The sequence below is a fragment of the Propithecus coquereli genome, unplaced genomic scaffold (assembly GCF_000956105.1).
Source record: "Propithecus coquereli isolate 6110/MARCELLA unplaced genomic scaffold, Pcoq_1.0 Scaffold81, whole genome shotgun sequence".
Classification (NCBI taxonomy): domain Eukaryota; kingdom Metazoa; phylum Chordata; class Mammalia; order Primates; family Indriidae; genus Propithecus; species Propithecus coquereli.
The window spans coordinates 2,813,530-2,835,337 of NW_012154285.1; the positions used below are offsets into that span (position 1 = coordinate 2,813,530).

Consider the following 21,808-nt stretch of genomic DNA (forward strand, 5'->3'; position numbering starts at 1 on the left):
GGCCAGGCCACCCCCTGGGGCTCCACCCCACCCACGGCAGGCCCAGAGGGGAGACCCGCCCCCTCCACCCTCTCCCACCCTGGTTCCGGCCTGTGAGCCTCCCGGCCCGCGTGTTTGCCTGGGCGGCCTGGCCCCGGCCGGGGAAATATAAATAAACGCACGTCCCTGTCCGCCAGGTTCTGGAAGTGGCAGCTGCTGCTGGCGCGGGCGGAGGGAAAGGTCAGGGGGCCCGGTTACACTTGATCCCACGCCCCGGCCCTCCCCTCCGCGCCTGTCCTTGAGGAACCCTGAGGAGCGGGCTGTGGGGCCACGTGGCTCCCGTGGCTGCCGCAGGCGAGCAGGTGGCCTGTCACTCAGCGTCACCCCCGCGCCGCGGGTCCAGCGGGCCAGGAGGGCAGGAAGCTGGGGCCCCACGCCCACCTCGCCCCTCTGCCCGTCCCCGAAGCATGGGAGAGTTGGCGTGAACCTCTGGGCTTGTTTGCCCCGTGCCAGGAACAGGACACTGTCACAGCCTCGACAGCGGGGAGGGGACGGGACCAGGGCTCTGAAGGGCTTCGCGAACTCTGCGTGTCGCTTGGCCGCGCGGCGGACGGGGTGGCTTGTTGATGTTTCTGTTGCTGTTACTGCGTTTTTGTCAGAGCTTTGTAGCCGCGAGCAGCGGCACGTGTCTGAATGGCTGAAAGACGGGTGGACGGATGGAGGGATGAATGACAGGAAACGCCAGCACGGACGGCTGCCCCCTCCCCGGGCTCCCCAACGCCTGTGAAATTTCAGCTGTGGATTTGATTCGAGGAAAATGGGCTCAGACTTTGTTACGGGGAGTCTTTCACTAGAATCATTTCACGCACAGCTCTGCTCAGAGGCTGCCGGGCCCCCAGCAGCGTGAGTCAGCTGCTGCCCTGGTGGGGGCGCCGGCCCCCCGCACAGCCCCTGAGGTCAGGGGTGCCCCTGCCTCCCCCCCAGCCGCGGGGAAGTGGACTGGCCCTACCTGCTCCGGCCGGCCGGGGCCGTGCAAGGTCACGGCTCAGGAGACGCGGCGGCACGAACACGGAGACGCCGGCCAGGGGCTCTTCAGGCAGACAGGTCGGGCCCTGGGGCCCGGCTTCCTGGGTGCTGCCTTGAGGTGCAGCGGGGGCCGCGTCACTGTGGGCCCGGCGTTTGTGGCATCCAAACTAGACCCTCCGGCCTGAGCCGGGGACCAAGGGGACTTTTTCTGGCCTAGGTGCGTCAGGGGTAGGGGCTGCCGATTCCTGGAGGCTCTCTCCCCACGCCAGGAGGTGGGAACCTCTTGGCTGTGGCGGGGCTGAGATCTGGGGACACGTCCACTCCCAGCCACCCAACAGGCCGGGTGGGCCCTGAGTGCAGCCTGGGCCGTTAGGTGCTCCTGGGGGTTCGGGGCCCTGGAGGCGCCCCAGTTAACCTGAGCGGGAAGCTCCTGGGCCCAGCTTACCCCCACTCTGACCTCCACCCTCCCGGCCCCTGCTGGCCACGTTCCTTCCTTTCCCTGGCCCGGTGTGGCCGGAAGACAGCCCGTCTCCCGAGGCCTCTGCAGCTGCGAGAGAGTGTCAGGGCTAGGTCACGACAGCCCGGTGCCCCCGCCCAGCGGGGGTGGGGGAGTGGCGGGGTCTGCATCCTGGACTCCAGCCTCGGCCCCCAGGCTCCTCAGCAGGGGCCCCGGTGCGGCCTGACCCATCCCTCCTTGTTCCTGAGCCCGGACCCTTCCTGTGCACCCCGGAAAGCAGACCGTAGAGGCCAGCCCTCCCGCTCTGGTGCCTCCCCAGCCTGCGACGTGGGGCCCCTCACCGCTGTCTCCTCCCTCGGGGAGTCTTGGGCCGCCCCTCACCTGCCGTCTGCTCCCCCCGCAGGCCTCCTGGAGCACGGCCGGAACTGGTCGGCCATCGCCCGGATGGTGGGCTCCAAGACGGTGTCGCAGTGTAAGAACTTCTACTTCAACTACAAGAAGAGGCAGAACCTGGACGAGATCCTGCAGCAGCACAAGCTGAGGATGGTGAGTCCCCGACGCCCCTGGGGCCGGGAGCGGCGTGTCACACCGGCTGCCTCCTTAGGACTCAGCCTCTCGGGTCCCTGCCCTGCGGCCCCCGACACGGCTGCAGGCAGCAGTGCTGCCGTGAACGCCCCTCCTGGACGTCGGGGCTGGGCAGGGCTCCGCCGTGGCCTCCTGCCCCCTCTGCCTCCCAGCCCGCAGCTCAGACACCGCTGGGGGCCTTAGCGCCCTGGGGCGTGGGGGGAGTCAGGCACTGACTCAGCCTGGAATTGGCGCAGAGCGTTGGAATGAAGCCCGGGGCAGAGGAGTCCTGCGCGGGGCCCCCGCCTGGCCTGCTGGACCTCACAGTGTCACAGCCGCCGTGGGGCGGGGAGGACGGGTGTGGGGCAGCGGGTGGCTCAGCCGTGGCCTCCTGGAGGGCTTCAGGCAGACCGGGGAGGCCTGAGGTTTCCCGCCGCAGGAGCGCAGAAGGCGCGGGCTCGCCTCGCCGAGCGTGTGAATGGTCTCCGAGGAGCCGCTGCTTCCTCCGCAGCTGTTTCTGGGAATCCAGGACTTCGGGGCGGGGGTCTGCTGCCTTTTCTCCCTCCCTTCCCCTCTCCTTCCCGTCCTTGCCTTGCGGCACACTCCTGAGCACCGTCCCCATTTTAAATGGGAGAAACTGAGGCTTAACCAGGCTCAGAAGCAGCTGAGTTGGGCTTTGAACCCACTGCCGCGAGCCTGGGCACGAGGCTCCTGGTCACTGGCCGCGAGTTCCTCGCGGGTACAGAGGCACGGGGGGGGTCGCGTGGCTCCCTCCCTGCCCCCATCGGCTGCCTGTGGCTGGGGCTAAAGCACTTGCAGCGTGTTCTGCGGGCAGCGCCTCCGTGCGTCCGCCGCGGGGGCGCACGACACACGGCCGGGGCAGCGTCGCTCCCTGAGCACCGAGCGGAATTCGAGGGCGCCTTCCATGCTCCTGCGTGAGTTCTCACCAGATCGTGCGTGTGGGTGGCGGCTAGCGGCTCTAGGCCCGAGGTGGAGGGACCCTGGGATCTGTCCCTGGAGCTCCAGGGCCCCAGGCAGTGCCCCTCATTTTCTGGGCCGTGTGGGCCTTCGGGTCTGCGCAGGAGGAGGCTCGGTGCCAGCCGAGGATGTGGAGCGTCTGTCCGTCTTCAGCGCTGGCCCGGGTGTCTGGGAGCCCCGGAGCAGCCTGGCGGGGGTGGGGCACGTTGTGGGCCAGCGTCCCTGCCGCACAGGTCAGGAGTCCGGCACGGTCAAAACAGGACGACCCGGGGTCAGGAGCTTGGCCCTGAGACCGCCCCAGGCACAAAAAGGGTCTTCCTGTGACATCCCTGACCTCCCCACCCCTTCCCTACCCCCGCCGATCCCAGGGCTCCCGTCCCAGATCCGCAGGGCAGTGGCTACAGGGTGGCAGGTGTCTCCCCTCGCAGCCTGCCGGCCCCACCACCTGGCTTTCCAGGCTTCCTCGGGGAAACTGCTGTTCCCAGGGGCCTCAAAATGTGAGAGCTTGGTTGGAGGACCGGGGACTCCAGCAAGGTGCATGGCACAACTGGCTCAGGGCAAGAGGGGGCCAAGTCCCAGCTTGTCGATTCGGCACTCGGGTGACCTTGGGTGGTGGCTTCCGCCTGACCAGCCTCAGTTTCCTCATCTGTAAAGTAGGGGAGTAGTAGTCCTTATTCCACGAGATCGCGTGAGGACTGAGTGGGTTAGTACCTGTAAGGTGCCTGCCTGAGGGACGAGCCCCAGGAGGGTCGGCCGCCTGGTTTACTGCTACTGTTATCGTTATTGTTTAGTTTGAAGCCCACTCTTCTCAGGCCTGAGAAGCTCTCGTGAGTGGCATCTGCAGAGACAGCTGCGGCGCCTCGGGGTTGGGAGCACGGACTGTGGGCCGAGCACAGTGGGTTTGAATGCAGGCTCTGCCGCTTACCAGCTGTGTGGCCTTGGGCAAGTGACGTGGCTGCTCAGGCCTCAGTTTCCCCGCCTGTGAGATGGGGACAGTAGTGGAACCCACCTCCGAGAGCTGTTGTGGGAATGATCCGAGTGGTTGTAAAGTGCTTAGAATGCGGCCCAGCACGCTGCAAGTACTCAGCTAAGCAGAGCCGCAGTGGTGCTGGCGGTGGCATGCTCATGCCCGATTCATTCATTCATTCATTCATTCATTCAGTCATGCAGGGAGGCAGCCTGGAAGGACAGTGCACAGCAGGGCTCTGGGGTGGCGCATTTGTACCCCAGCTGTGCTGCTTAGAGACTGGTGCCCAGGGGTACATGGCTTCACCCCTCCGAGCCTCAGTTTTCCCGTCTATAAAATGAGGAGAAGAACGGGACCTACTTACAGGGCTGTCGCAAGGCGCACACGAGTTCCCTTTTGCGGAGGGCGGTGCCTGCCACGAGGGCAGCACTCAGTAAGCGTTGGGCCGTCGTCGTCCTCAGTGCTCATTCAGCAAACCGGTATTGATTCCTGCGCCCGGGAAGCACTGGCAGGTGTCCCGAGGGTTTTCCTGCTGGGCTGAGGAGCTGGGCATTTCTCAGTGGGCCGTGGGGAGCCGCCGAAAGTTTCTGAGCTGAGAGGCGACCCATCCAGGCTGGGGCGGATTGTCCTGGTGTCCGTGAGAGGGATTCTGGTCTGAGCGAGATGGAGCAAAGGCTGACAGGGAGGTAGCCTTCCTCTCCCCAGTTCTGAAGATCGCGGTTAGTGGCTGTGTCGCTGGCAGCCCGCGGACGAGGCGTGGACAGGAGGGGAATCCTGAGGCCAGGGCGGCTCCTGAATGAGAACAGGCGATTTGGGAGCACGGGCTTGGTTCTCGCTCCGGCTGACCTCGGCGGCGCAGACTCGCGTCGAGAGCTGCAGAGAAAGCAGGCGAGCAGGTGCAGCGACCCGTGACAGGTTCCAGCTCAGCCCGCTGCCCTCCGTCGTGACAGTGGCCACCCTTGGTGCAGGGGCGAGCTCCCCGTCACTGGAGGATGCAAGCAGGCCTATGAGGTGCTGCCGAACCTGGTGACCTCTGCCTCCCGCCCCTCCCCGCACCCTCCCGTCTTGACGCGGTGACAGCCCCTGATGCCTGCTGGCCCAGCCCCGTCTGGGGCACAGGAAGACGTGTCACCCTTGGCCAGCGAAGGAAGCAGTGGGGAAACCCAGGGACTGAGGGTCAGTGGGTGTCCCCTCCCGCCCTGCACCAGGCCTGGCCAGAGCGCGGCCGCGGGCGACGTCAGCAGGAAGCAGATCAGGCAGCAGGCGGAGCACGTCGCGGAGTTATGTAACATTTGGCATGGGCGTCTTCTCCGCGGTCCCCCTCCCTCTGCTCGTGGCCGAAGGTTACCCTGCTCTCCCATGTGCGGGTCCAGGCCCCTGGGGCTCCGCTTCCGCGTTTCTCAGCCTCCGTCTGTCTCGGCCCTGGCCCGGCCCTGCCGCGTTTTCCTCTGTTGTCCCGTCCATCCGAGGCTGCGCAGGCTGCCGGGAGATGGGCCCGGCAGGGCGATGTCCGAACCCGACCTGCGTTCAAACCTGGGCTCGACGCGTGAGCTGTGTGGTCTTGGGCGAGCGTCTTTGCCTCTCTGACCTGGTATCCTGGCCTACCAGGTTCATTCAGCTAAGGAGGTAGTTACGGAGCGCTTGTTCTGTGCCAGGCGCCGTTCCAGGTGTGGTGGGAGGACAGACGGACAGATCCCAGCCCTCAAGGAGCGAGGTCTAGTGCGGGAGACACACTGACACACGCTTTCAGGATGTGGTCTGAGCACGCCAAGCCGAGGGATGCAGTAGGAAGTGGCCGATGGTGGGGCGGAGGGGCGGCTGATTTTGGCAGGTGACCGGGGAAGACCTCTCTGGGAAGTGGCGGCTGAACAGAGCCCTGACGGAGGCGCGGAAGTAAATCTGTGCGGGTCTTCGGGAAGGGCGTCCAGGCAGGGGAGCGGCGGGCGCGGTGGCCCCAGGCAGGCGGGGCGCTGTGTTGGTCGCACAGAGACCGCGGGAGCGGAGGGCCGGGGGGTCCGGTTCTAGATCCCGTGGGGCTGCGTGGGTGGGGAGGACGTGGGGTTTTAGTGCCAGTGTTGGGGCGGGAAGCCCTGGGGAGTCCGAAGCAGGGGTGGCGTCCCCTGATGTGCAGAGCAGCTGTGTGGGTCCAGTGAGTTGATACTGGAAAACATCTTGCTTACAGTGGGTGCATAATAAATGCTGCTGTAATGATATTGGTGGAACTGATCTCTCCTGTTGCATTCGCACCTCCTGATCCTGAGGGGCCGGGCTGCGTCAGGGAGGATTTGCGGCGATTCCGGGGACACCTGCTAAGTTTCAGCCTCTCGGACCCAGTCTGGGGGGGTTCGGGGTGTTGGCACCATCCCCCCTCCCGCTGCCGCCATGTCTTGGAGACCCTCCCAGAGAGACTCACAGCTCTAGAGGGTGAGTTTCACGGCCAGGCCAGCAGGAGAGCTCTGCGAGTCCCCACCCACCGCACCAGAGCCCCCGTCTGCCACGAGTGGCCTGGGGAAGCAGGGCAGCCCTGGCCCAGAACCCACGGCCAGGGCCCCCCCGGGAGACGCTCAGGGTTTGGGGCAGGCTGGGGCCGGGCCCTGGGTGCACGTGGGACATCCCTGTATCGGGCCCTGTGGACCCTCGGTGGGGGCGGGGCGGTGGCACTCTGGCCGAGCGTTGGTGACGGAAACCGTGACTCACGGGCAAGCAGACGTTTCCCTTTTCCTCCCGGCGTTCCGAGTGGCTGTGCCCAGAGACCCGTTTGCTCAGGAAGAAGGCAGGACAGGAAGTGATCCCAGCCCTGGGCTGTGGCGGGGCCCGGGGACCGCACATTCGGAGCAGGAGACCCCCTCCCCCCCATGGGGCATGTTCCCACCCTCTGCCCTCCCGGCCACGGTGTGAGGCTGGAACGGGCAGGGCCTGGATCTGCAGGCGACGGGGCGTCTGCCCCCGAGAGCAGGCTGTGCGCGTCCTCACGTAGGGTGGCTTTTTCCCGGAACCCAGGGACAGCGCAGAGGGGCTGCATCAGCTCCCCGTGATCAACAAATGCCACCAACCAGGGAGCTTAAAGCAGCCACAGCTGTTTCTCCTGCGGTTTTGGGGCCGGCAAGGTGTGCACGGGGCCCTCCTTGCCCTCGAGGCCCGGCAGAGCTGCTCCGTGTCGTCCTTGGCCTTCCTCGGCTACAGACGCGTCACTCGCTCCACACTCGGCCTCACGTGGCCATCCCTGTGTCCGTGTTTCCCTCTCCTGGAAAAGACGCCGTCATGCTGGATTGAGGGCCCACCCTGCCCCAGTGTGACCTCATCTTAGCCAAGTACATCTGCAAAATCCCTTTCCTAAGTAGGGTCATATTCTGAGGTTCCGGGTGGGTGCGAATTTGGGGGGACGCTGTTCAGTCCGAGAGTCTTCGCTGAGAGCTGCAGTCACCTCCAGACGTGGAGTGGGCTCCGCCTCTTTCTCAGACCCCAGAGGGCTCAGGCTGCAGCCCCCGCGTCACATCCGATGGGGCAGGCACCCTCTTAGGGTCTGTCCACCCTCCTGGGAGTCCCTAGGCACCTCAAGACCCCCAGGAGACGCTATCCCCCATACACACCCACCCCTTGCTGACCGTGTGTTCAAGCCCACAAAGGCTGCCCGTTCATAGTCGCTCAGCAAGTCAGTCGACAAACGCTTTCTGAGGCTCTGCCTGGCTCAGCATGGGGATTAGAGACACCCGGCCCAGGGAGGCACAGAGACGGGAGCCGATGGCTGTGCCCCAGCCGGGAGTGGGGGGTGGGTGGCGAAGGCCTGGCTCCCTCGCGAGGAGCTGAGGGTCCCGGGGAATGGGGTGCCGTGTGGGGAGGAGAGAGGCTGCACGGTGTGGGCCTCGTCCGCTCTTCCAACACACCCAGCTGCCGCCCCCACGGGGCCTTCGCGCTGCGGTTCCCGCACCTGGCACTCTGCGCGGAGCCAGGCGGTCCCCTCTCCTCGTCAGACCTGGGCTCCCGTGCTGCCTCCTTGCAGAGGCCTTTGCTGACCTTGCTGTCCCGAGGGGCCCCACCCTGGGCTCTCCTGCCCCACCCTCGTCACCCTCTGAGTCTGTCTTCTCTCTGCACGTCGCGTCGCTGGTCTCCCTGGGCAGCCAGCCTTGGGGGACAGGACCTCGTCTGCCCACGGCCCCTGGTGCGGTGCCTGGCACACACAGGTGCCCCGTAGAGACGCGTGGGGTGACACAGTTAGCTTCCCCAGCCGGCCTGTCTCCTGTGCTCATGGGGCAGGTGAGACATGCGGGGCAGAGGTTCGTCTGTTCACTCCGCACGTGCGGACGGCCCCTGGGAGCGCGGCCGCTGCTGGGGCTCGCAGAGTTGGAGGGGCTGGAGCAGCCCCGGGGGCCTCCAGGCAGAGGCCGGCTCTCACCTGCTCAGGAAGGATGTCAGGGCGGCGGGAGGCCAGACGGCCCAGGGCATCTCTGGGGCACGATGGCGGAATAAAGCCCCCGGTAAAAATCACCACTGGCACGTTTGGCTGCGGTGGCGGCAGGTGCCGGGTGGGGGTGGGGGCAGGTCGCCCTGGCGGCCACGCGGCCGGGATCGCTGCCCCTCGCGGCTGTGGCGCGGCCTCTGGCACGGGGAGTCCCCGGGCTGACAGCCCCGGCCCTGACCCGCCCGCCGCTGTCCCTGTGCTCCAGGAGAAGGAGAGGAACGCGCGGAGGAAGAAGAAGAAAGCGCCCGCGGCGGCCAGCGAGGAGGCGGCCTTCCCGCCCGTGGTGGAGGACGAGGAGATGGAGGCGTCGGGCGCCAGCGGGAACGAGGAGGAGATGGCGGAGGAGGCGGAAGGTGAGGGCGGGGCCGGGCGGGGTCGGTGTCGCGGGCGTGGCAGAGGCCGGCCTGGCAGCCCCTTGCCCCCGAGACGCCGAGTCCTTCTTAGAAGGGGCCTGAGCTCCCCGAGCGAGAGGCAGGTGCTCCGGGGCTGTAGGACGACGGCAGCGACAGAAACGGTAACACTCGCCGCCCCCCTGAGGCCGAGCCCCGCTCCGCTCTCCTGACGTGCTTGGGGGACCGTGTGGCCAGGACAGCCCTCCTGGTGCCTGCGGTCTCGTCACCCCTTCACGTGTCAAAGTTCAGGGAAGAATTTACTTCGGAAAACAGTTTTTGGAGTAGAAGTGTTTTCACACGTCGGCCAGAATAAGCAGAACCGATCTGTTAGTCGATCAATAGTTCAGAAGTTACACGATGACCTTTAGTGCCTCCTCTTACTCCGGAGTGTCCCATCTGGGTGAGACACAGTATGGACCCCTTACTTACCGTCCCTGTTTCCGACCCGGGGGAGCTGAGCTCGGGGAAGCTGGAGGTGGGGGCTCAGGTGAACCCCCGCCAGGTGAGTGCCACCGAGGAGAGAGCACTGGCCTGTCCTCTCTCCACCCCCAAAAAGAGCATTGTGACCGCACACGATCGTCACCTTAACGGTACAGCCTCCCACCACCCCCAACGCGTGGCTCAACCACGTCATAATCGCTCAGAGACCCAGGGATCGAACCCAGGCTGCCCACGGCCAGACCCTGCCCTGCTGGTCACGGAGCCACCTCTGACCCCCACCCTGCACCTCTGTTTCCCTGCCCGAGGAAGCTGGATCTAGACCTGCCCCACCCCCGCCCCGTGACGCCGCTGCAGGCGCAGCGCTCGCTCTGCCGAACGTCTTGTCTCTCCTTCCCTTCTCTGGCCAGAGCAGCCCCAGCCTAGTTCTCAAGTTCAAGCTCTTTCCTCCTGCCCCCTGTCCGGGGCGTCTTCCCGTCGTTCCTGTCTGCCTCCTTTTCCGAATCGGGACTCCCAGGCTTCCACCAAGGTGGCGAAGGAGGTGCAAGTCCCCTCCCGGGTCCGTAAGCCAGGCCCGCAAGTAGGTTCAGGTTCTGCTGGCCCCACAGTGTCTTCCCCAGCCCGGATCCTAGTTCCTGGTTGAAAGCGGATACTCAGCCCTGCAGTTACTGTTGTCTCAAGCCGGGGAGGGTCTGGGGTACTGACTCTGGCCTCCTGGCAGCTCTGGGTCCCTCTAGCCCATGTCCGCCAGAGGCCTGGCCAGTGTCCATGGCTGCAGGTCCCTCTGGCCATCCCATTTTGGGTCCTGGTCTGTAGCCAGGAAGAGAGAAGACCTAGGGAGCAGTAACCCAATCCCCTCTCGAAATATCCTTCCAGCTGTCCGCGTGGGCAGAGTGCAGGCTTGGTGGGAAAACTGGAGGAAACCAGACTTTGGCTTGATATCAAGACAGGAGCAGATGGGTGGTAGTGAGCTCCCCGTCACCCGCAGGGGTCACAGATCCCATATCCCAGTAGGGATGGGGGTAGTAGAGGGGTACTGGTCTAGCCAGAGCTGAGGCTCCTGTGACCACCTGGCTTCCACGGCGGTAGCAGCCATTCAGAAGGCCCTGATTAAGCCTCCCGGCACCCACCCTGGTGCCCAGGGTGTTATACCCATCTTGAGGATGAGGAAACTGAGGCACAGAGACAGGAGAATCACTCACATGGTGTCCTCCAGCCCAGCCAGCGTTCACTGTGTGACCCCCGTTCCTGTGAACAGGATTGGGGAAGTAGGACTTGGGTTGGGTCCTGAGGTTGCCCTAACAGAATCTTCCGGAAGCCCCGCCAGCCCAGTGGTGCTGCAGACCCCGTCATGGGGACAGGCGGAAAGTTCCTTGACGTAGGCTGGAAACAGACCGGTGCAGGCGAGGGAGGGATCACTGGCCCAGTGACGTTTCCTGTAAGGGTGACAGTCCCAGCAACAGCAGGAGCCTTGGGTTAACTCCCCTGATCGCAGAAGCAGCACGAAGCAGGGGACGTCATTGTCCTCGTTTTACAGAGGAGGGGGCTGAGGTACAGAGGGGTTCCCCAAGGTCCACTTGGCAGCAGAGATTCAAGCTCGGCCGGGCTCCGGAAGCCTCTCCACGACTTCTTGGGTTTGCAGAAAGGGGAGGAGGCCGGGGGTGGTTTTGTTTTGTTTTGGTATTTTTTAAAGCACCTGCTGGGCACAGGCACGGGGCAGAGCACACCTCCTAGGTCAGTGGTCGGCAAGGTGCGAACGGCCAGTCGTGCCGATTCTTGGGCCCCAGCCTGCACCTATCGAATCGGGAACATCTTGGGGACAGAGCCCAGCAACTGCGTTTTCACGAGCCCTCTGGGAGCTCGGTGTAGACCAGCAGGAGCCTCTTGGTCACAGTGAGCGTCGGGTGCCAACTGCCCATTTTGTAGATTAACAAACTGAGACTCCAGAGGTTGGGCCGCTCGTCCTAGGGCTCTCAGTGTCGGCCTCCCTACCTCCTGTGGTCTGACTGTGTGCACGGGAGGGGGTGCCACGGCCAAGCAGGGGCGGGAAGCCCAGTGGCTGGGGACTCGGGCTGCTGGGTTCAGTGCGCCTGCCCCCTGCGGTGTGGCCTTGGGCAGGCTGACGACCCTCTCTGCCTCGTTTGCGCGTCTGCAGATGAGAGCGGTGGCCGTCTTGATCTCAGAGGTCCTTGAGGACTAGCGAGTCACAGGTGGGAAGAGCTCAGCTCAGAGCGAGCCCGTGTTGCTGTTTCTGGAAGGGAGGCCCCTGCTCCGGGCCCTGCAGCGAGGCGGGAAGCAGGGGGCTGAGGGGTCAGTGGGGGCCGTGGGCCGGAGGACACAGGCCCGTCCTTCCAGCCTTGCCCACCCTGAGGTCAGCACCCCCACCCAGGGCGCCTGGAGCCAGGAGGCCGGTGACTGGTCCGGGGGGACACCCAGAGTGGCCGAGGCTTGCTTCTCCCTGAGCGACCTCATTACTGGCTGGCCTCGGACCGGCCCTTGGACCTGCCTGCGCAGGGCTGCTTCCGGTCACCTGCGGCGGCTCACGGCCAGAGCCCGGGGGCAGAGGAATCCAAGTGGAAGGGCAGGCGGGTCAGCTGCCCGCGGGTCGTCCTCCCTGCCGCCTGCCAGGCCCCAGGCCCCTCTGCCGGCCACCCCCTCATCCGTCCCCTCCCCGCTGCCGCCGCCACCTCCCTTGTAACTCTTCTCTAACTTCCTTCTAGCCTTGCACGCCTCTGGGAGTGAGGTGCCCAGAGGGGAAAGCAGTGGCCCAGGTACGGATGTGGCCGGCTGGCCCGGGGGGCAGGGGTAGGGCCGGGGAGGGCACCTGTCCCTTGCGAGGGGCCCCGCTCCTGGGAGCATGCCTCTGCCATGAGCACCACGGTCTGCTGCCGCCGCCTCTGCGCCCCCTCCCGGTGCAGCGTCTGTTCCCCGTGCTGGTCCCGGCTTGCAGGTCAGGGTCCCCGCTTGCCTGTGCTGCTGATTCTCCCGGCGTGCGCCCCGCCTCTCTTGCTGTTCCTTTCCCCAACAGCAAGTGCAGGGGTTTCCGAGCCTCCCCGTTTTATAGAAAATGGGAGAAATTGAGACCCAAAGAAGTGGCAGGAGCGGGTCTTAGGGCTAAAGATACAGGACCGGAGTGGAGGTCCCTCGGCCTCCTACTGGGACTGCGCCACTGCGGGCCGTCCCTGTGGCCTCCACGTGGGTGCTGGTCCCATTTGCGTTGCCCTGTTGGGGTGATGGTGACGATGCCACAGCAGATAGGCACCAGGCAGTCGCCCTGTGCCGTCGCCCTCACTGGCTCACCCACCCTGTGAGGTAGGAACTGCGATTCTACCCATTCTGCAGCTGGGAAAACCGAGGCCCAAGAGGTTCCCTCCCTGCTGCGTTGCGCAGCTGGCGAGGGGCAGAGCCGGGGGCGGGGTCAGACGAGAACACGGAGACCCCCAAGACGGAGGCCTGTGCCCGTTGGCCACCCTCATCGTGGCTCTGTTGGGGGTGCCAGCGGCCAGGAGATCCCCAGGGTTGGGAGTTGGCCAGGTCGTGGGCACCAGGGTCGCCCGGGAAGCAGGCAGCCACCTGTGAAGGCGGTCACCTGGCCAGTGGCTTTGTCTCGGGTGGGGCTCCCGGCAGGTGCCCAGGCACGTAGGAGCCACAGGGCTGTTTTGGTGTCAGGCCACGGCCACCGCACCCCAAGGGGCCCCGCCTCCCTCCGCCGGGCCCCCAGGCACCGCTTAGCCCCGTCTGTTCTCCCCGCACAGCCACCGTCAACAACAGCTCCGACACGGAGAGCGTCCCCTCCCCGCGTGCTGAGGCCGCCAAGGACACGGGGCAGAACGGGCCCAAGCCCCTGCCCGCCCCAGAAGCCGACGGGCCGCCCCCTGAGCCGCCCACCCCTCCGCCGGAGGACGCCCTGGCCCCCACCGAGCCCGCCCAGGCCCCCGAAGCCGCCGGCCCGCCCACGCCCCCTCCAGCACCCGCGTCACCTTCCACACCCCCTCCCGTGGTCCCCAAGGAGGAAAAGGAGGAAGAGGCCGCTGCAGCACCCGCGGCGGAGGAAGGGGACGAGCAGAAGCCCCCTGCGGCCGAGGAGCTGGCGACAGAGGCGGTGAAGGCGGAGGAGCCCGGGGCGGCGCCGCCTGAGGAGCCCGTGAAGAGAGAGTGCAAGGAGGAGCCCGAGGCCGGCCCGGACAAGGGCAGGGGTGGGGAGGCTGCCGCGGAGGCCGCGCCCGAGGGGCCGCTCAAGGCGGAGAAGAAGGAGGGCGGCAGGGCCACCGCGGCCAAGGGCTCGGGCGCCCCCCAGGACAGCGACTCGAGCGCCACCTGCAGCGCCGACGAGGTGGACGAGCCCGAGGGCGCCGACAAGAACAGGTGAGCGGTGGCGGCAGCCCTGGCCTTGGGCTTTTGTCCGCGTGTGCTTGTTCTGCAAGCTCTTATTGAGCAACTGCTGTATACGGAGACAGCCACACACGGGCCGGCTCTGCCTGCCCGCGGGGAGCCCCCGGTCCTGTCAGGGAGGTGGACACGGAACAGAGTCCAGGAACAGGCGCGGGTGGGGTGAGGAGGACCTGGGGGAGGGTGACGTCCCAGCTGGGACTGGACGGAGCAGGAGGCAGCCATGGGAGGCGCCAGGGAGAGAGTGTGCCGGGCATCGTGCGTGAGTTTCCTAGGGTTGTCGTCACACTGTGCCACGGACCGAGTGGCTGGAACAGAGTTGTACGCTGTCCCGGCCCTGGTGGGGCCACACCCCCTCTGAGATGGGGCGGATCAGTCCTTACCTCTTCAGGCCGCTGGCGGCTGCGCAGTCCTTAGCTGCGGGCATGTCACTCTAGCCTCCCCCGTCTTGTCACGCGGCTTTCTCCCCTGTGTGTCTCCGTGTCTGAAGTTTCTTCTTAGAAGGACGCCAGGCACTGGATTAGGGCCACTCTGAACCAGTATGGCCTGATCGCGATCACGTCAGCAAACAAGCCGTTTCCCAATAAGGCCACGTTCACAGGGACCTGGGTTAGGATTTGGGCAACACAGTTCTACCCTCGGCGTGGCGGGAACAGCAAGCGCGGCGGCCCGGGGCGGGAATGTGGGGTGGTTCGGGAGCGGAGGGGTGGAGCGCGGAGGGCCTCGCAGGCCAGGTGGGCGGCTGCGTTTGTTCTCAGACCTTGAGAGCTTCCTCCTGCGAGGGCTGGGGTGCGATTTACCCTCGGAAACCAGCTGGCTGGCTGCCGCGTGTGGGTCGAGAGAGGCACAGGCAGGAGGCGGCCGCGTCAGAGAAGCCAGAGGGTGAGGGCTGGGGGAGGTTCTCCTGTCGGCCAGGGGCCCCCGGCCTCAGCTCTTGGGGTTCTGGTAGGTGGGGAGGTTCTCAGGGAGGAGATTCCGTTCCTGTCGGGGTGACCCGGCGGGACCCCGTGCCTTCCTGTTGGCTCTGTGTTCCTCCCTTCCTCACCCCTGCCCCTGCCATGGCACCCCTCCCCCAGGCCCCGGGGACGCTGCATCTTAACTGTGGGACCCCGGGCCCCCAGTTGGGACCAAAGCCACCCGTCCGCGCGATCAGGGCAGGTCCAGGGGCCGAGGACAGACCCTTGGCGACGCCGTGCCTGGTCCCCGCTCGCGTCTGGCCGGCTGGAGCAGCTGTTTGCTGGCGAGGCGGGCGGGCGGGCCACTTTATTTTCACTGAAAACAGCGCTGTGTTCTCTCGGAAAAACCCCGGGCAGAGTGAGGGAGGAAGACCTGACCTTGTGCTCACGCAGAGCCTCTGCCTGTGCCCCGGGATTCGCCTTGGGGCGTGTTAAGATGGGAAGTTCTAGAACGTTCCTGTGAACTCAGACTCATGCACCCAGTGTCCTTCGGTTCCTGGGGGGAAGGGGGGAGCACCAGGTGTCCTCTGTGTCCTGCGTCTGGGGGTCCCTGGGGACCGCTGCCCGCACGAACCTCGCCTGTATGCAAAGCCGCGGGCAGCTGGCGGGAGCCGGGGCCCAGCCAGCCGTTTTCCAAGGGTGCCGGGCTCCTGACCTTTTTGCCCAGCAGGCGTAGCTCGGAAAACAGTGCTCACAGCGTGGCCCGGGCCACCAGGGAGGGCGGATGGCCAGGGTCTCCGCGCCTGGGTCCCCACCCCGAGCCTGCTGGCTTGTGGGGACGGAGTCACGGAAACATGTTTCTCCCTCCAGGCAAGGCGCTGAGCTCACGGGGCAGCCGCGCCGATAAGCGGCCTCCTGGATAAGCCTGCGTTTTGGCTGCACGTGGGCCGCCCAGGCCGCGGAGCCAGGGGGTTGGCTCGAGTCCTGGCAGCTCCCCAGACCCCTCGGCCGGGCCCTGTGCCCTGCAGGGCCCTCTCAGCCTCCCTCGCTCTCCCCAGACAGCCCCACCCGGGGACGTGTCCTTCCCTCCCCCAGCTGGGCCTGGCATCCGTCCACCCTCCTGCCTGAAGTCCGGCGTCCAGCCCCTGGGGAGCAGGAGTCCTCGGCTGGGAGTCAGGACACCTGGCTCGTCACGCCCTGTGTGACTGGGGCCAGTACCCCGCCCTCGGGTCCTGCCTTGCCCTCTCGGCGAACGAGGCTGGACTAGGGCCAGTCTGCTGACCTCTCTCTGGCCGGCAGCCGCCGCCCCTCCCTCTGCCGGCCGTGACCGCGCAGGGCCGGGTGGGCGCCGGAGGACGCAAACGAGGTGCGTCAGAGCACGGCCCGGCAGCCAGGGCCTCCGGGGAAGAGCTGAGGGACGGGCGGGGCCCCGGGCGACCCCTGGTCCTGGCTGCCTGCCCACCACCCTCCTCCCGGCCTGGCAGCCCCAGCCGCGTGAGCTCTGTGTTCCTGGATGGACACGAGATGGATCTCGTCCGGCCCCTGCCCAGACAACTCCGGGACAGAGATCCGTGGTCTGCCTTTGCTCTCTAGCACTTTCTGCCACGCAGCTCTGCTTGGGAGTTTTCTTGGCAGGCAACCAGAGATAGTGGCTTTGATTGCAAAACCCCGCGCCTGCCTGCCCTCCCCGTCTCATTTCCTGGAGAAGGTGGCTGGATGCTTTTTGGCAGGGCTGGGCGCTGGGATCCCCTGCCCTGGCCTCATCTGTCCCATCTGTAGGATGGGCGTGGATGGCTCATTGCGAGAGTAACTGAGCTAATGGCCGTAAAGCGCCAGCCCAGTGCCGGCCTGCGGTGAGCACTCAGGGAAAGATTTGCTGTCTCCTCTGGATCTGCTGCGGGACCCCCAGAGTCACTCCGACAGGGGGCTGGAGTGCGGCTTCCTCAGCTGTCCCCTTGGAGTTTTGAAAGAATCGTGACAGCAGTTTGTCCTCTGTTCCTTCATCCCACGAGTGACTGGGCACCAGCGTGTGCCAGACCCATTCTCAGGTGCTGGAAACAGGACAGACGAGGCCCTGGGCAGTCTAGCGAGAGTGTGAGGACATCGAGCCGTTGCTCACTCGCTAAGGGGGCAGTGGGAAGACTGGGCCCGGGGACGGGGACTGTGGGCTGGCAGGCAGGGAGGGCCTCTCTGGGGAGGTGACATTGGAAGGTGATGGGAGCCCAGCAGGGAGCAGCCTGTGCAAAGGCCCCGTGACCACATGAGTGCATGTTCCGTGGATGGCGAAGAGGCCCATGGCGAGGAGCTGAGTGAATAGTTGAGGGACGAGAGGGCAGGAGAGGAAGTCACAGTGGGGAGGGCCCTGGGGTTGGGGTGAGGACTCGGAGCCTGGTCTCGGGCCCTGCAGGGGCAGAAGGTGCCTTCTTCACGGGCCAGCCCGCCCTCACCCCATCCCTAGGGCGTGGCGAGGACTGTCCCCGTCTGGTGATCATGGGGCAGCTGAGGCAGGGCTCTGTGGACTTGGGAATGCACTGTCACAGGCCAGCGAACGTCCCCACGCCCTGGTCTCCCCGGACCCCTCCCCCAACCCCAGCCTTCCAAAGTGGGGAGGGAAACAGGAGTAAGAAGGCACCTGCCCTGGGAGCTCCAGGTGCTGGCCACACACATCCCCTTGGTCCACCCACAGGACAGCCGCGGGGTAGCACCTGCTTTCCTCTCCACGTTACAGATGAGGAAACTGAGGCACCATTGGCTGTTACGTGGTCAAAGCGGGGACTCGAACCCAGAGCCTGAGCTCTGAGCCACGGGTGGGTAGGCAGGGCAGGTGCCAGGCCCTGAGAGCCCTTCCGCCTGCCCCCACCCAGGCCTCCAGAAGGGGAGAGAAAAGCTGCCGTCTTTCAAGAGAAGGAAGGAGTGAGTGGAAGAGGCAGAGGCAGCAGGGAGGGCTTGGGGGGGTCGCTCTGAACATCCTCCTGCCTCCCCTGCCCTGTCGGCGGCCGCCCCTCTGGGGGCTTAGGGCCCTGGTACTCCACGGGGGTTTGAACCCAGGCCCTGTGCAGACGTGGCCTTCTTCCCCCCCGAGGGCCGGCTGGGATTAGGGGACACCAGAAAACTGTCAGGCGCTGCCCCAGCCCCCGGCTCCTGCCTCTGTGTCCGTCCCTGGCGGTCTGACTGCCCCTGCCCCGGCGAGGAGCCCCAGGGAGACCGCAGCGGGAGAGCGCACGGGCCCTGCATAGAAGGCCCCACGCACGGACTGTCCGTGTGGGACACCAACCCCTCACTTTATATGTGTTATAAATTCACGTTTTGTATCTCTACAGAATCATACGCACATACACAAAAGTTTAAAAGTTTATATTTTAGTGTTTTTCTATTTGTACATATAAAATATACATTTTTACCATTAGTAGAAAAAGTATAGGAGACACATTAAATCCTTTGATTCAGAGCTAACATAGGGGATGTTCTTTCTTCCCTTTTGTGACAGCTCCGTTGAGACAACTCGTGTGCCATACCAGTCATTCTTAGTGTAGCCACGGTGCGTAAAGCCGTCACCCCAGAAAGGGACCGCGAGCCACACGCAGTCACCCCTCATCGTCTCCTCCCCCCGCCCTGGCACCCACCAGCGCACTTTCTGTGGCTTTGCTTGGTCTGGACGTTTCGAAGGGGTGGGATCCCACAGTACGTGGCCTCGTGTGTGTGGCTCGTCGCCGCGGTCCATCCGTGCCGTGGCTTGTGTCAGTGTTGCGTCCCTTTCGGAGTGTGCAGGAGACCACGTTTTGTGTATCCGTCCCTCGGTGTTGCCGTCCTGGCCACATGGCTGGTTCTGCTGTGAATGTCTCCGTGCTGGTTTTGTGTGGCCACCGTCTTTGTTTGTCGCGAGCGTGTACGCCTAGGACTGGCGGGTGGGGTCACAGGGGAACCATGCGTTTAGCCGTTGGCGGAGCGGCCAAACCGTTCTGCGACATGGCTGCAGCATTCGTTTTTAAATTTAAGTTTGCAAACGCGAGCGGTTGAAAGGGACGAGGGAAAATAGAGTGGAGGGATGGGGGGGGCGGCAGCAGCCAGGTGGAGGATGCCGGCAGGCGATGGCGTCGCCGTCGGGCCTGGGTCAGGGTGCCCCGGCCTCAGGGTGGGGGGCGAAGCGGGGCCGGTCCAGGCCCGGGCAGTGAGGAGGGGCAGCAGGCAGAGGAGAGGCTTCCAGGGGTCCTCGGAGCGCGAGCGGGGACAGGTGGGGAGGCGGCAGGGAGGGGCCTGCGTGGCGCTGGTCATGCCTGGGAAGTCAGGGTGACCTTGCTGTCTCGGCCCCCACCTGCGCGCCGCGGGCAGCTGCAGCAGGCGTCGCCGGGCCTGTCTCTGCTCTCCCCGCTCGGCCGAGCGTGTGGCAGATGCGGGCAGGAGGCCGGCACCCGCAGGGCTGGCCTGTCACATGCCGTGGCAGGAAGGAGACGTGATCTCCTTGTCGCTGGCCATCCCACCCGGGCAGCCGGGGCTCGGGTGGCAGGAGCTGCGTCCTGGTTGTTGTCATGGCTCTTAGCTTGAGGCAGCGGCTGTGCCTTACGGTCTGTGTGTGACACCGGCTCCTGTGGTCACCGCGCACAGTAGGGGCTGTGTCTGCAGGGATCGCGGGCTTCTCGGACCTGCCTCAGTCCTGCCCTCCGGTACCATGGGGTCCTTCAGCTGCCCTGGAGCCCTGGGGCAGAGACTGGATTCCACACCCCGGGCCCAGGGCCGGGCCTGCTCAGTGCTCAGCACACGCAGGTGGCAGGAGGGAGTCAAGAACAAGGGTCGAAGGGCTCTTGGGCTGGAGCAGACCCGGTTCCTGCTCAGAGACCTTGTGCCAGAAGTGGGTTGTGGCACGTGCTGTGACCAGGGCTGGGGTCCTGGGAATCCCGGGAGGCTTCCTGAAGGAGGTGGCAACCACCGAGCAGCTTGGGAGCCACACCCCAGGGCAGGCTCTGCCCCGTGTAGGTCTCCGTTTCTGTGTCACGGCCGCAGACGGAAGGGCCGGCGCTTGTCATCGTGGGACAGGGGACATGCCCTCTGCCCCTCCACGCCAGGCCTGTGGGCCACTTGTCCTCACCCCCCAAGTGGGTGGTGTGCGGGAGAGGAGGTTCCGGCACGCGGGTGCAGCACCCCGCCTCCCGACAGCACAGTGGACTTGGCTCCGTGCCCGAGGCCCCGCCCTGGCACCCGAGCTTCTCGAGTCTGAGTGATCGATAATCTCTCACTAAATCTCTTAATCTCACTGCGCCTTAATCCGGTGGATTCCTCGTCTTCCAGCAGCTCCCCGAGGGCCACGTGTGTGTAGCCCTGCGTCTCGGCTTCTCTGGGGTGTTCCTTGCCCAGGGCTGTCTTGGGGGTGTCTGGGTCATGGCCTCTGGGCCGGGACTGGTCTCAGCCCCTCCTGGGGCCTGTGTGGCCCGGGGGAGGAAGGGAGGGGCCTCCTGCCACCCCCCACCCCCACCCCAAATCCTGGCCTGGGTCCTCGGGAGAGATGGTGACATGGGCTGGGTGGCCCTGGACAGTCGCCTCCCCTCCCGGGGCCTCAGCACCGTGGTCCAGGGCTTGAGCCGCTGCCAGTTGCCGCTGGCCTGACACTCGTTCCCCGCAGGCTGCTGTCCCCGCGGCCCAGCCTCCTCACCCCGGCCGGCGACCCCAGGGCCAACACCTCCCCCCAGAAGCCGCTGGACCTGAAGCAGCTGAAACAGCGGGCGGCTGCCATCCCCCCCATCGTGAGTGCCTGCGCCGCGGCCCCCGCAGAGCCCACCCCGACCTTGACTTCCGATTCACCGGGACAGCAGTGCGGTGGGCGGGCGCCTGCACCTGCAGCCGGCCCTTCCGCTCCCGTTTCCTGGAGAAGTCCCCGTGGAGATGAGACCAGCCCAGAGCGGGCGGGCGCGGGGTGGGGCCCCTCCCTCCTGCGGCACCCGCGAAGCCACCAGCTCCTCCCCCACCCCGAGGGTCTCCCTGAGCCCCCAGACCAGACGCTGGGCTGTGGGGAGCAGGAAGCCCCCCACCCCGAGCTGTAGCAACACCTTGGCCAGAGAAGGGGGGCCCACGAGCTCCTGGGCCTCCTGGAAGAACCTCCTGGCCAGGCAAGCGGGTGGGCCTCTTGGAGGTGCCCCCTCCAAGGAGGAGGATCCGGGCTCCCACAGGGGCTAAAAGACGCTGAGCTGACCAGGCCAGGCTGTCGCTTGGGGCTTTGAGTGCTGGGCGTGGAGGGTGCCGGGCTGCACTGCCGGCTCCCTGTTTCTCTGCGGCCCAGAGGATTTGGGGTGCAGGGAAGGAGCCAGGTGGGCCGGGTTTGGAGGCGGCCGCATGTACTCTGGGCCGAGACCTGCCCTTCTGCCCCACCTGTGACCTTGAGCGTGTCGCTGGCTCTTCAGGGCCTCGGTTTTCGGGCTGGGCACACACAGGTCTCCCTGACCTCTGTCTCCTTCGGGACCTGGTACACGGACACTCACTCGTCCCGACTTCCCTCAGCAGGTCACCAAAATCCACGAGCCCCCCCGGGAGGAGGCGGCTCCCCCTAAGCCGGCCCTGCCTGCCCCACAGCCGCCACAGCACCTGCAGCCGGAGGGCGACGCCCCCCAGCAGCCCGGCAGCAGCCCCCGAGGCAAGAGCAGGAGCCCCGCACCACCCCCCGAGAAGGAGGGTAAGTGCGTGCTGGGGCTGGGGAGTGGGGACCGCTGGCAGGGACGGGTGTCCGTGTGTCTGGAGCGGTGCCGCCGCCTCCCGTCTGCCGTGCGGGGCAGCAAAGGGAACGAGTGAAGGTTTTCAAAGCACTGCAGCCCAGCCTCCGATCGCGTGTGATTCGGGCCACACGTGAACCTCCGGGACCGCAGAGGAGGCCTGGCACCCGGCTGGCAGCCACTCGGGGCCGGGCAGGGTGCTGCCTCTGCGGCTCCCATCTCGACCTTACCCCAGGCCAAGGTTTCTGGGTTCACTGGGGAGCCAGCGGTGGGATTCCCCGAGCAGCAGGGTGACGGCCACTGCCTGGGGCGTGCTTTGCTGTCACTGCAGGAAGTGGAGTCTGGAGACAGGCAGGCGGGGTTCCTCGTGGTCTGGGTCTTCTGTCTCCCCCCTACTCCCCACCAGGCCCAGGAAACTCTGAGCCTGTGTCTCCAAAGGGCATGCTCTCCACAGTGGCCTGGCGTGCGGCAGGGGCTGCGGGCACATTGCGGCGTTGGGGCCGGCCCCCGGAACTTACCCCATACTGGGCTAGCCCAGGCGCTCGCTGGCTGCTCCCAGGGGTCCGAG

At 66.0% G+C, this 21,808-nt stretch overlaps 1 protein-coding gene across 1 annotated transcript in view; it reads left to right on the forward strand.

Annotated features, from left to right (window-relative positions):
- NCOR2 (nuclear receptor corepressor 2) overlaps positions 1–21,808 on the forward strand; it is a 169,527-nt gene that overhangs the window by 115,238 nt on the left and 32,481 nt on the right. Inside the window, exons 18-23 of the mRNA XM_012663494.1 lie at positions 1,866–2,008; positions 8,636–8,783; positions 11,981–12,031; positions 13,016–13,625; positions 20,160–20,280; positions 21,032–21,203. Of these exons, the coding sequence (XP_012518948.1) occupies positions 1,866–2,008; positions 8,636–8,783; positions 11,981–12,031; positions 13,016–13,625; positions 20,160–20,280; positions 21,032–21,203 (1,245 nt within the window). The remainder of the gene's footprint in view (positions 1–1,865; positions 2,009–8,635; positions 8,784–11,980; positions 12,032–13,015; positions 13,626–20,159; positions 20,281–21,031; positions 21,204–21,808) is intronic.